At 58.5% G+C, this 13,121-nt stretch overlaps 3 protein-coding genes across 3 annotated transcripts; 1 reads left to right on the forward strand and 2 right to left on the reverse strand.

The window, feature by feature from the left end:
• Nucleotides 1-3: 3 nt before the first annotated feature.
• MYCTH_2296381 (uncharacterized protein) lies at nt 4-3,595 on the reverse strand. Its single transcript, XM_003659353.1, has one exon. It carries the CDS (start codon nt 3,363-3,365, stop codon nt 126-128), a length of 3,240 nt encoding a protein of 1,079 aa, XP_003659401.1. The 5' UTR covers nt 3,366-3,595; the 3' UTR covers nt 4-125.
• Nucleotides 3,596-5,781: 2,186 nt separating this feature from the next.
• MYCTH_2296382 (glycoside hydrolase family 17 protein) lies at nt 5,782-7,923 on the forward strand. Its single transcript, XM_003659354.1, has 2 exons — nt 5,782-6,205; nt 6,310-7,923. The coding sequence occupies exons 1-2, from the start codon at nt 6,034-6,036 to the stop codon at nt 7,803-7,805; spliced, it is 1,668 nt and encodes a 555-aa protein (XP_003659402.1). The 5' UTR covers nt 5,782-6,033; the 3' UTR covers nt 7,806-7,923.
• Nucleotides 7,924-9,521: 1,598 nt separating this feature from the next.
• MYCTH_2296384 (uncharacterized protein) lies at nt 9,522-12,227 on the reverse strand. The gene is made up of 2 exons (XM_003659355.1): nt 11,085-12,227; nt 9,522-11,017 (listed from the first exon to the last, which is right to left on the reverse strand). The coding sequence occupies exons 1-2, from the start codon at nt 12,063-12,065 to the stop codon at nt 9,848-9,850; spliced, it is 2,151 nt and encodes a 716-aa protein (XP_003659403.1). The 5' UTR covers nt 12,066-12,227; the 3' UTR covers nt 9,522-9,847.
• Nucleotides 12,228-13,121: the final 894 nt, after the last annotated feature.

Genomic DNA, 13,121 nt, shown 5'->3' on the forward strand with positions numbered 1-13,121 from the left:
AACTCATATATAACCTTCCGAGGACAGGGCAAGGTGGGATGAAAGAGAGATGTTTGGGTAAACGGTCCCCGGGCACGGTTCCTCTCGCCGTCGCACCGACCGTGTCTCTCTCTCTCTCTCTCTCTCTAGACCTTCTTTAGGAGCCTCACAAAAATCTGGTTGGTATGCACATTCACGTTTGACAATTCCACCTCGAACACGTCACCGGGTTTCACGTTTGCGATCCTCTCGACACCGTTCATGTCTCCGAGCTCGACGGTGGCGGGCTGGTCGAACCAGTCGATCCGGCCCTTGACCAGGCGGCCGCCGACGACGTCCGAGGCGGTGAAGCGGAACGTCCGGGGCAGCGGCGACGAGCCCTCGCCGAAGCGCCAGGCGCGCACCAGCGCCTGCAGGATCCACTGGCTGTTGCCGTCGACGTTGTCGAGCAGCTTGCCGTGGCGCTCGCGGATGCGCAGGCGCGGGAGGACGGTGTCCTCGAGGTCCTTCTTGGAGAAGGGCAGGAAGCCGCGCGACTCCTTCTTTGCCGCTTTTCCTTGCTGAGCCGCGGCGGTGCCGGCCGCGTCGTTGCTGCTGCTGCTGCTGCTTCTGCTGCTGCTTGAGAACTTCCTGACGGCCAGGGACTTGCCGCGGCGGTGCTCTTCCAGGAGGGCCGCCTCGATCTGCCAGTGCACGAGCAGGTCGAGGTAGCGGCGGAGCGGGGAGGTCACCTTGGTGTACAGGTCCAGGCCCATGGACAGGTTGGGCGCCGGGGTGGTCGAGACGTCGTAGCCTCCGACGAGGCTGCGGAGGGTGTGCCAGTCTTCGGCCGACGGGTTCTTGCCGGCCAGCAGCTGGGGGTAGAAGACGTCGCGGTTGAAGGCCCGTAACGCCTCCGCATTCTGGCCGGCCAGCAGCTGCACGCGGTAGGGAATGGGAATGTCTCGCTCGTAGCACCAGCGAGCGCCGACCTCACCGGCCAGCTGCATCAGGCTGCTGACGAGAGGGCTGCCTTGACCGGCGTATGCGACACGGATGTACGGGTCGCCGGCGTAGAAGGCAGAGTCACCGTTGGTTACTCCCGGCGAGACCCCGTCTAGCGAGACCTCGGCCTTGGGCTTGGGCAGGTAGACGGGGGTAGCCCCGTTGTCCAGACGGACGCGCTGGATGGCCGCGGCAAGCTTGGATAGCGTCAGGAGTTCGTCCCTCTGCGCTTTCGACAAGCCGTCAGGAGTGGTCATGCTCCTCACGGAGCGACCGTCTCCTGTAGGGCGCGTCCCGACTTCGAAGACTTGGGGTGGCACCGCCGAGGGATCAGCATCACCCACGACGGCGGACACGTCTTCCGGAGTGATGTAGACGACATCCCGAAGGATGCCGGGCGTCACCTTGCTGTCGAGCAGACGACCCGTCTCGTCGACCCGAGCGCTGAAGGTAAGGGTCGGTCGGTCGGGGCCCAAGGAGAAGGTATCCCGGACGTCGTCGCGGTCGAACATGCGCTGATAGAAGCCGGAAAGATAGTTGGTCTGCGCTCTCAGGGCTCCTTGCTTAGCAAGCTCGCTGTCGGGCGCGATGCGGGAAGCTGGATCGGCAACGTGAATGTGGATCCAATACTCGCCGTTACCGGCGGGCTCGAGCGAGATTCCATCGTCCACGTCGAGGGTGTCGGCCGAGTCTATGCAGTAAACGGTCGAGCGAGCGAAGTCCTGCCGGAGATGGGCAAGCTGATCAGGGCCAAGCTCCGCAGCCGCAGCTTCCGAGGCCGGGGCCGGCAGAAGCCCGGCGTGCCGGTCAAGCTGCTGCTCCGGGAGGCGCAGAGCATGGCGGGCGCTGACGTCCCACGGGGGGATCCAGCCTATCTCCTGTAAAAAGGTCCAGCCGGTGGTACTGTCGAGAATCGCATCGTCGTAGCGTTGGAGGGCGCGCAAGATGGAGGCACCGATCCAATGGCAACGCGAGCCGGAGCGGAACCCGCCTGCTGCAGCCCAGTGCTCCATGAACTTGATCACGGAGAGACTAGTCTCGGACCACGCGGGGATGTTGAGGGCGGAAGGCCCGGAACCGCGCCCCTTGGAAGGGCTTATCATACCATGCGGTGACCAGTCACGGTCCTTCCGGGCCTGGTCTATCAGGTCCCGCGCTTGCTCGAGGAAGCCGGTCAACGTGGGCGAGGATGCGGGGTGGCGCTTGCTGGCCTTGCTCCGGCCACTGCTGAGCTCGTAGTAGTCACGGACCAGCTTCTCGACATGGGCGACGTTTCCCTGCACCTCGGCCGAGCGGAGGGCGAACATGTAGGACTCGTGATGGCGGGCGCCCCGGTCCAGGGCGCTGAAAGCGACGTCCTCGGCCTCGACGACGGAGTAGACAGCGTACAAGGCCTCTGGAGGGAACGCGCCTTTGTTCCGCTTGAGGCTGGCGGGAAGCAGAGCGTCGGCGATCTCGCGCAGGCTGAGCAACCTTTCTCGCTTCCCAAATTGGGTCTGAGCGCGGCTCAGCCTTTCCACGTAGGTCTGGTGGATGAGGCGGGAGGCGGCTTGGAAGGTGTGCATCTTGCGGATCAGAGAGGCGGCAAGGTCGCGGGAGGGCCCGATGTTGAGGTCCTGCAGCTCGTTGAGCTCGGCACTGGAGGGAGACAGCGAGGGGATTGCATCGACGACGGCGCGAAGCTCGGCGGGGTCCTCGACAAACTTTTTGACGACAAAGCCGGTGCGGATAGCCCTGCTCGTGAACCACTTGCCCGTGTTGGTGTAGAAGTGGAAATGGCCGTTGAAGTTGCCGAGGCAGATGGCCAAGAGACGGATCTTCCACGAGCTCGAGCTGACTTCGACGAGGTCGCCGGCCTGGAGCACGGAACCGGTCTGGCCCAGATCGACTATGTCGACGCCATCAAAGTGCGGCCGCGTGGAGTCGTCATCCTGCGCAGCGACATCCAGGCTGAAGGTCAGATCGCCCCGGCTCTTGGTGTAGGTGTTGCCGACGGTGCCGGCGGCGGGTTCGTCGATGAGAACGGCGGGGGGGCGACCCGGGTTCTGAGCTTCCCATATCCCGAGCTGCTGGCGGATGCGGCTCTGTTGGGAAGGCGAGCGTAGGGTTCTGGGCTGATGCACCCAGTCGGACGTCAGGTCGGCGGTCAGATCGGCGGTCAGATCGGCGGCCGGGTCGGAAGCCGTACGGGATGCCGGGATCTCGGTGGACACGAAACGGAGCTGGAGACGGCCATGGCGGGCGAGGGCCCGGAGCAGCACCGGGTTTTTTCGGGGCGCTGCTGTTGCTGCCCGTGTTGAGAAGGCCGCGGTCGCGGTCGTGGTCGCGGTCGCGGAGGCAGGCGTTTGCCTTGGGAGCAGACACCTCCAGCAGACATAACTCTGGCTGCTGCGCCGCATCATCTTGACGTTCTGTTCCGGGGGACGAGGTCGTGCAGACTAATAGGTGGTACTCCGTACGGAGTAATCCGTACACGCATTCATTCCATTTCCCGCCGGGGAAAAAATAAAATGCCAAAAAAATCTCTATGATGCGCGCCGCAGCCCACCCAGAATCGCCCCGCTATAACGCGCTGTCAGGTGAAGCCCAGGTGCCAACCAGTGGCTCAACGGCAGGTGATGGACCCCTAACCCTTGATTCAGATCGCTCCCATATCACGGATCGTCTACTCTGAGTACGGACGTACAGCTCAGCTACTGTTTACTTACACCCCAGCGTACCTTCAGTGCACTATAACTACGCATGTATCCCATCTATATGTAATTTGTACGGATCACCTCATAGCTCCTTCAAGTTTGTTAGTGGGATTCGGGGAGAATACACGGCGCGCACATCACGCTACACTTACGTGCCAATTCAGCAAGGCTGCTTTTCGTCAGCTCGAGCAGAGCTCCTTCCTGGTAGCCCGAGACCCTGCTATTACTGCAACAATTACTCCGTACCGAGTGCATACTATAGAGTTATGTACATATTGGCTCCCTAGATATGTGTAATTACGGCGCAAACTGCTTTGCATCCCAACGTATGACACCAATTGTCCATCTCGACACTCACCGCTGAAAGCCAATTTCATTTTCGCTCCTCCTTCTCCGCCAAGTTTCTCGGCCTTATTACCAATGTATTTCGCACAAGTGTGATCCATTAGCAACAAACCTTGGCTGGGCCTAGAATCTGGCGTTCGGGTTTTTCTCCGCATTTGCGCTTCCAGTCGTCCAGATCCAGAAAGGGGCTCTCATCCTCCTCAATGATCTACGCGGCCTCGATTCACCTCTACACAGTAGATCCGGGCATCGAGGGCACAAGGAGGCGCAATTGCCGATTCGGATGATGATCAGCGATCTACTAGCGTTTCTCGGTGCAAACGGCAGACAGTTTTCCGTGTCAACTGCCACAAGTGGGCCCCCTCGTGTCCTTTTGCATGGTCTGGGTAGCCCAAAGTTGCACGGTCCCTGACCGCGACCCGCAGGCAAGCGTGCCCTAGTGTAGTTAGTGTAGTGTAGTTACGTGGTATGAGGGTCCACCAGACTCCTCGCCCAGTTGAGCTCCAGGTGCTGCGGTTCTTTGTTGCCCTGGTGCGAGTTGGATAATTAAACTACCAAGCTTGCTGGAAATTTTTGGTCGGCCTTGTCACCAAGGTAAAGCGGGCAATAGGCGCAGTCGAAGATGAATTCCAAAAAGGCATCTGCCATATATGTGTGAGGCGCGCTGTTGGGAAGATGATTATGCCTGCTGAAAATCAGGTGTTCAGGGTGCAACGCATCTACTACTATGTACGTGTAACCCGTATGTACGGATATGCATACACGCAAGAATACAGTACGGATGGACACTACTGTGTAGGGAATCTCGGCGCTGACGAAGAATTCGAGAAAACGACACCCTGAAACAAATGGCCTGAATAGTGTAAATGCGGTGTGGTGGTGGCTTCCAAGGGGTGGAGTTAGCGTAGCCCAGCTCCCAACTACTCCGTAATGTCGCTTAATTTATTCTCACAGCATCGCAACCACTCACCGTCCTCACCCTTCTTTTTTGCCGTTTCCGACCACGCGCGCTAATAACTGACGAATCGGCGGCATGAACAACGCGGAACTATCACAGCGTCTCCTCTTCTCTATCGAGACAACTCCTGACACCCGTGTATGTACGTACTGTATGTACTGTGCACCAGCTAGAAAAGTACCCTTCGGGCTTTCCTCTAATTAACTATGGGCAGTCATCTCCCGTCATTTCCAATTGGCCAATCGTGCCGCATTGGATGACGGCAGTCCGGAGGTGACGCTAGCGCAAGGGCACCGCATCCCTACGCTAGAAACATCGGAAATGCAGGTACCAACGGACAACTTTGCGGTGCCAAGGAGGGAAGAACGCTGCACAAGACGGAAATGCGGGGGAACTTACATAGTGACGCGCATCAAGAGTGTAGGTAATGCCAGCTTCGAAAATGGGATTCGCCCCTTGCATTGTGCAGTCCAGCCTTGCTTGCTTGCTCTCTGGACCAAGTTGACTGGTGTGTGTGTGTCTCTGTCTTGGTTAAAGAGCAGAAGAGACCCCTGGGCAACCTACCACAGGCCTCTCGGCGGAGGCTTGCCAGCTCCCTACGCAGTAATGAGCGCTCCACAACAGACTGGAGCCCGGGGTTCCCACCACTCAGCAGCCCCGGCTCACCGCCAGCGTTGGAGCTGGCCCAGCGTCTGATTGGACAAACCCTGGCATGGTGAGGGCGCATCGTTCAGGGTGCCAAGCCAGGCTACCCTGGCGTCTGCGCTCGTACTTGGCACTAATTACCGCTCTCCACCCCATTCCCGCGAATTTTGTTCCTGGCTTCCCCTTTTCCCCCCCAGATTGCCAATGGTGATATAGTCAGGCCGAAAGCATCCATCCGCGCTTCGTCGTTCGTTCGCTCGTTCCCTTTCTTTCCGCACCACCGCTTCACTCCTTTAGCGGGCACTCGTTTCTCCAGACCGCAAAACCATCACGCAGCAGAGCGTGGCAGAAGGAACAGGAAGAGAAACAAAATAAAGACAAAACAAAGGCGACTCGATACGGTCTCTGAATCACTCATCTCCCAAGATGAAGGCAGCTGTGATGGCCGCCGCTGCGGCGGTTCTCGCCAATGGCGTGAGCGCGGCCCGGGTTCACGGGCACCGCCATGCGCACGCCCTATTTAAGAGGGGCGACACCGGTGAAGTGTGCACTCCGGGCTGCACCACCATCTACTCCACCATCACCGGTGAACCGACCCGTACGTTGCACTCCCCCGAAGGCGCCCCCCCCCCCCCCCCCCAACCAGGCGGAGCGAAACAAGATTAGGCAGCACGGCAAGCAACCCCAGAGGCTAACAGAAAGGGTATCATGATGCAGTTCTCCCGCCTGCGCCGACTCCCACGACCACGGCCGCTCCCGAGCCCACCACGACGAGCGGGCCCGTCCTCGTCCCGACGCCGATCCAGCAGACCTGCCCGACTCCCGGCACCTACACCATCCCCGCGACGACCGTCGTCCTGACCGAGACGACCACCGTCTGCGGCGCGTCTTCGACCGAGGTCCCGAGCGGCACCCACACCCTCGGCGGCGTCACCACCGTCGTCGAGACGGCCACCACGGTCGTCTGCCCCGTGGCCACCACCGAGACCCAGAATGGCGTCGTTACCAGCGTCATCAAGACCACCACCTACGTCTGCCCGTCGGCCGGTACCTACACCATTGCCCCCATCACCACCGTCGTCCCCAGCGTCACCACCGTGGTCGTGCCCGTCGTCGAGACGTACTGCCCGGGTACCTACACCGCCCCGGAGCTCGTCACCACCGTCACCGAGACCAGCGTGATCGTCACCTGCCCCTTCACTTCGGTCACCCCCGCCGAGCCCACTTCGGCCCCGGTTCCCACTTCGGAGCCCGCTGAGCCCACTTCGGCCCCTGCTCCCACTTCGGAGCCCGCTGAGCCGGCCCCTGCCCCTCCCTCGTCGTCGTCCAAGGTGGCTCCGTCCCCATCTCCGTCCCCTTCGTCCCCGTCCAAGGGCCCTAATCCCGACAACAACGGCAAGCGGTGGGCCATGACCTACACCCCGTACGCCGAGACTGCTGAGGGTGGCTGCAAGAGCGCCTCCGAGGTAATGGACGATGTCGCCGCCATTGCCAAGGCGGGTTTCAAGGCCCTCCGTGTCTACTCGACCGACTGCGACACCCTGCCCAACGTTGGTGCCGCTGCTCGCGCCCACGGCCTCCGCCTGATTGTCGGCATCTTCATCGGCAAGGTCGGCTGCGACAACAACAGCCCCGACGTTGCCGACCAGATCAGCGCCCTCAAGGAGTGGAAGGAGTGGGATCTCGTTGACCTGTGCGTCGTCGGCAACGAGGCCCTCTTCAACGGCTTCTGCTCCGTCTCCGAGCTCGCCAGCCTCATCGGCCGCGTCAAGTCGGAGCTCGGCTCGGTCGGTTATAACGGCCCCTTCACCACCACCGACGTCGTCGCCGCCTGGACCAACAACGACGTCTCGGCCATCTGCGACGCCATCGACGTCACCGCCACCAACGCCCACGCCTACTTCAATGCCGACACCGAGCCCGCCGATGCCGGCAAGTTCGTCGCCGGCCAGCTGGCCATTGTCGAGAAGGTCTGCGGCAAGCCCGGCTACGTCATGGAGACCGGCTGGCCCTCGGCCGGCAACTGCAACGGCGTCGCCTGCGCCGGCGAGGCTGAGCAGGCCACCGCCATCCACTCCATCGAGCAGGAGCTCGGCAACAAGGCCGTCTTCTTCTCCTTCCGCAACGACCCGTGGAAGCAGCCCGGCGAGTGCAACTGCGAGCAGCACTGGGGCTGCGCCAACGTCTTCGGCGTTTAAGCTCTCTTCCAGCCGACTCTGGTCCGCACGCCTCCCCCTCTCACTTGTGGGCAGCTCATCTTTCCACAATATATAAATTCTATTTCTCAGCCGGCAGCTACGCCCCGTCTCCCGTCATGATCTAAGTTTGTATATATATATATGTGTGTGTGTATCCCCCCGTTCACCTACTTCTGATCGGTGGCCTGTCAAGCAAACATATTTATATATATGTACACCCCGCTAGGTCAAGGGCAATGAGAAATCCGCTTCGGTTGGAAATACCCACAAAGGAGAGACACCCAACCGGCGTCTTGCGCGATGGACGAAAGAGAGAAACAAAACTTGTGGTAATGTGTGCTGTTGTCCGGTGTGGAGTTCGTTATGATGTCGTTTATGATTTAACCGAGCACGCCGTACTTCCTATTCATAATGTGTATATAATTGAGCCTGACCTTGGTTTCTTTCCTCTTAGCCTGTTGTCAGCCAATCCTCTCTGTCTTCTGTGCCTGCCGAATAAGTCAGTCCCCCAACTTTTCCGGGTTGCCCGTATGTATCGACGACTCCGACGTGACCACTCCCATTGCTTTTCCTGGAGACTACCTAGGGGTGCCTCCGCATTAGGTTCAAGGCTGAGAAAGATGGTCCCCGGGTAATCCGAGCACCGAAGCCCGCTTTGGGAAAAAAAAACCAAGGTTCCTTGACTGGTTGTGTCCAGCACAACACCCCCTCTACATGTATGTACAGTACTTACCTACTTACATACATACCTTACATACAAGTATGTACGTATGTGCATATAACTCAAGCACAAGCGCGGGACCGGGCGCGACATGAGACGTCCATAGCTCCCTTCTACGCCACTAACTAGCTCTTGAGCGAGACGCGGAACACCAGGTCTTTACTTTTCTCCTTCAATTCCTATGCTATAATATAGGTGCCGAGAGTGGGCGTAGCCACGACAAGGGAATGGCCCGGGCAAGAGTTCCCGTCAGTGTCGGGTATCTTATCTTGTCTGGGAAGAACTTCCCGCCGCTACCGCCGCCGCTACTGCTGCTGGTAATGTGTGAAACATTGGCTGGCTTCCTTCCCATTGTGTGTAATTCGTACACTACGGAGTCCCAAAGGAAGTAATAACACACAAGCCCATCCCATCCCCACTCATGATCTTGTAGCGAGTATTGCTGTTGTACTTCAACACCTGTCGAGGCTCTGCAGGTACTTCAATCGAGGATATTGCCAAATTTCAAAACGTCATGAGCCGTATTTCCTACGCTCGGATGAATTGAACGGAGAGGCAAGGGCGTGTACGGTGCCTCAACTATCATGCTACCATGGTTATATATAAATGCCCGTCCACATCGCCCACTCATGGAACGTAAATGCTCGACTAAGCGGAACCATAAGCCCATCAAGCCTCCTGGTTGCCAATGATCAACAACCTATTTCTTGATTCATCATGCCCAGAGCCTTGATCATCCCAGAGGATTATGACCCGGATTTCGGCCCCGTTCACTGGTGGGCGTTTAGTTGTAGGAGTTTGAGGATTCTTCCCATGTCCATTCTCAATTACGCCCACCTGCACAGTCATAGTCATAGCAGCGCGCAGAAGAACGCTGAGTGACAACTCCTGGCAGAAAAATATTCTGCGAAGACCCAATATCTTGTGCCTAAAGCACTTGGTGTCTGTCTAAGACGCAGCATCCATTGTCCCAATCACTTTTCTAGCGCGGTTTCCCACCCAAGCCCCCCCTTTTCATTCTGTCCGGCGGGGTCTTTCTGTGATGCTGGGCTGAAGAAAGACGAAGCCTTCGGGAGATCGCGGCTCCGACAATGAGCTTCGGGCATCGTGGCCTCGCATCATCATGGAAAAGAGATCGATGTGCTCGCAGTATTGGGCTCCATCATCTTGTGCGCCAGATCGATGATGTTGTGTGTCGAGCCCTTCGATGCTTCAAAGACTTCTTGGCTAATGTCTTTTCCTGATGCTTTCCGTCGCGTTGGATGGGTTGCTGGTGGTGAACTCATATGCTGTTGCTCGTATCCAACGCTCCCCAGCATCCTCAAAACGGGTCCAGATCGACGTGAGCAGCAGCTTTCCCGCGCATTCGATACCGGCTTTTTCTGGACTGCCTCTCCTCGGTGAACACCGACTGCGGCCAGTCTTGTTTGTCCTCGCAGTCCGAGTTCCGTGAGCATTCGTCTCCTTGGCCGCACCTTTCCAGCTGCAAGATGCCTCCACGCGCGCGGTCGCAGCAAAGCACCAGAAGATCTTGACCACCATTCTCGAAGGAAATACCCCCGAGCTCACTGAACACGTCGACCGTCTGCTTGGATCGGAAGGTCTGAGCATCGATGATGTTGATGAAGTCGGCCTCCTCGGCGGCGACAAGAACCCGCTTGCCGCTGCCGATGGGCGAGAAGCGCAGACTCCGCACGCCCGCCATCTCGCTTCGTATCGTACAGACAGAGACTGCGTTTCCTGCGCTGTCAGTGAACCGGCGAGCATCCCATATCTTGACCGTCTTGTCCTGGAACGCCGTGGCAATGGTCCACCCATCGTCAGCCCAGTCACAGGCAAAGCCGTAGTCCCGGTGTCCGGATAACCTCTGTAAAATATCTGGCTGGCCTTTTGGAAAGGTCGACTCGGCGGCCGTGATGATTACATCGAGGCTGTCGCCCACCATGACGCGTAGCCGTCCGTCCGGTGACAAAGCAGTGCAATTCGGGGCGAATTCATGCACTTCTTCAGACAGCCAGGTCTCGGCGGCGAGATCCAGGACACGGAAGCAATTATCGTTGGACGCAAAGGCCGCCAGGGGAGTCGTCGATGTTCGGGCCTGATAAACAGCCACGTGGTTCGTGATGCCACTGACGCTGTTTGTGATGACACCTTCGTGGCAGGCTGTGTTGTCTGGCTCGCCCGAGTCCAAGTGGCGAAGCAGATACTGGCCACTAAAACCGCCCGCAACCAGAACACCGTGGCCAGCGGCCAAGGTCGAGACTTGGGAGTGAGGGGCGTCGCTCAGCTCCATGACGGGTCGACCGTGGCCGGACATGGGGTTGAACTGCTGGACGGAACCAATAGCGGGGTAGAATACGCGCGAACGCGAGGTGCTCGCAAGCACGTTGCGCAGCTGGAAATGCGACAGGTGAACGTTCCACCTGATGTCCATACGCCGAAATCTGAAGAAACTGTCCCTGCGCGGAAGAGCAACGTCCGGGAGATCGGGCTGCGGCGTGATGAATCAGCTTTCCCCTTCCGCTTACCGAGTAGCAAAGCCAGCAGGACGCACTCACCGTCCACCTGTCCGAGCCAGGAATGTTCATATAGTTGCTGTATGTCAATAGCCGGCGCTCCCTGGCGTCTCGTCTTGTAACCCCTATGTCTTCCCAGTCAATTCCCTGGAAATCACACTGATCCCCCTCCAGGTCGTCATATTCAATTGACTTGTCCTCGAAGGACAGGAGCCTGTTGACCCTAGCAGGCCAGGGACAACTCCCTCGAGCCGTGCCGTGCAAAATCCGGCTCTGGCGCGCCCAGTGGTGGAGGAAGTCAACCAGGCCGGGGTTGGACGATCCGATCGTCGCAGGGTTCGGGTTTGAGAGGGAGAACGGGTGTGTCCAAGCGAGTCCCGGAGGAAGCGGATCCCAAGCGAGGGCGGCGAACGGTGCTGTGGCCATAAACGTTGCGGCCTGTGCATGGGCGCCAATGGTTGCGGTCTGCGCTTCGGGTGTCACGGCTGGATCGGCTGCGATATCAGACTCCGGGTTGCTGCTGCCATCCGCAGCCCAGGGAAGCTCGGCGTCGCTGTCTGACCCTATCGAATCATCGGTGTCCGGGACCCCGTCGGCAAAGAGCTGGTTGACCACATAGTCCACCAGTGGCGCGCCGGCGTCATCCGACATGTCCAGGCTGTCTGAATCGTAGGGATCCAGATGATCTTGATAGGTGGCGGGCTCTCCAAGAGAAAACTGTTGGGAATGGATGGGACAGGCGTGTTGACCAGCTGAATGGAGCGCGATGTCGACATCGTCATCATCCGTGCCCTCGTCGTCTTCCCCTTCCTCCTGGTCATCGTCTGGCTCGTCAAGGCCCTGATCCTCGTCGTCGGCGTCGTCGAGGGTATAGGACGACACCTCGCTTTCGTGATCGCGGTTGCTCTCGCTATCGGGATTGAGTGTTGCTTGCGATGAAGAGACCGAGGAGTCGGTGGCGAGAGGCCCGAGTCTGCGGGGGAGATCATGCGCAGGCGGTGACGCCATGGGGAGAGGCGCCATGATCGGCATGGCGGAGAGTGGCATCTGAAATACGATGCGGTGAGCTGGGCGGCAGCCGGTGACGCGGGCTACATCGGCCCGGCTGGGGGATGCCCTTCAAATTCTTGCTTTCCCAAATGCCGCCCTTCCGCGTCCTTTCCACTCCGCCACTCGGGCGCGAGGCGTTCTGCTTAACCGACCGAATGCCCTGTGGGGTCCAAAATGGAATAGGCGCGGACCAGCGACTTGGGTCGCTCGGCCAGGGGACAGACCAGAGGGAATCGAGCCAGTCGCCGACGGTTATCACGCCCGTCGACGACCACTAGTCCACCCTTGGAGCGGGAGGGCTCAGTCTCAGCGGCAGCTGTGTGTGTGCCTTCCACGTCGTATTCCGACGTCGAGTCGGGGAGATGGCTGGGCAATACGGATTATATATATATATGTGTGTGTGTGTGTATGTGTGAATGTATGTACGGAGTACGACTTTCAGATAGACGTCGGGAAAAAAAAAAAAAAAAGAATCAAAGAAGAAGAGAAAGACCCCTGTCTTGCTTTTTAGAGCGGGTCGCGTCGAGAAGAGGAGGAACAAGCCCGATACTTGAGAGCAATACCTGGAAGTCCAATATGTCTCCCAGGTTGCTACACTCGCCCCAGATTCGGTAGAAGTGACGAGTGAACGACGAATTGGGCTGCTGATGAGTGGGGATTCCGGAGGTGCTGGGGTGCTAATGTGGACTCGGCCGCTGCTACCCAGTGCAGATGCATGACCGGGTCTCAGCTTCGCACTGTTCTGGAGAAGGCAGACAGACTAGGGTATCAACTGGTGTAATCCGTAGTGTACTGTCGAAAGAAAGGCAAGCCTGGCGAGATGCTCGCTTGCTTTGCCTTCCACCAAATTTCTAAGCTTAATGTACCTTACGCATGTGCAATCGGTTACATATATTGAATTTTGACCCTGCTGCCCATACTAGAAGGCACTCTCTGTATGTAGTACATACATACATACCAGGTGCCCACCTTCTACAGTCATGTATGTACCCCCCCCCCCCCCCCAAAAAAAAAAAAATGGAAAGGGCG

The sequence above is a fragment of the Thermothelomyces thermophilus genome, chromosome 1 (genome assembly GCF_000226095.1).
Source record: "Thermothelomyces thermophilus ATCC 42464 chromosome 1, complete sequence".
NCBI classification, from domain to species: Eukaryota; Fungi; Ascomycota; class Sordariomycetes; order Sordariales; family Chaetomiaceae; genus Thermothelomyces; species Thermothelomyces thermophilus.

Excerpts from the sequence above, each read along its gene's own strand:
- MYCTH_2296382 (XM_003659354.1), top strand. The coding sequence starts at position 6,034 with ATGAAGGCAGCTGTGATGGCCGCCGCTGCGGCGGTTCTCGCCAATGGC. Across the intron at positions 6,206-6,309 it reads CATCACCGGTGAACCGACCC|GGTATCATGATGCAGTTCTC; the intron begins GTACGTTGCACT and ends GCTAACAGAAAG.
- MYCTH_2296384 (XM_003659355.1), bottom strand. The coding sequence starts at position 12,065 with ATGGCGCCTCTCCCCATGGCGTCACCGCCTGCGCATGATCTCCCCCGC. Across the intron at positions 11,018-11,084 it reads CTGGCTCGGACAGGTGGACG|CCCGATCTCCCGGACGTTGC; the intron begins GTGAGTGCGTCC and ends ATCACGCCGCAG.
- MYCTH_2296381 (XM_003659353.1), bottom strand. The coding sequence starts at position 3,365 with ATGATGCGGCGCAGCAGCCAGAGTTATGTCTGCTGGAGGTGTCTGCTC.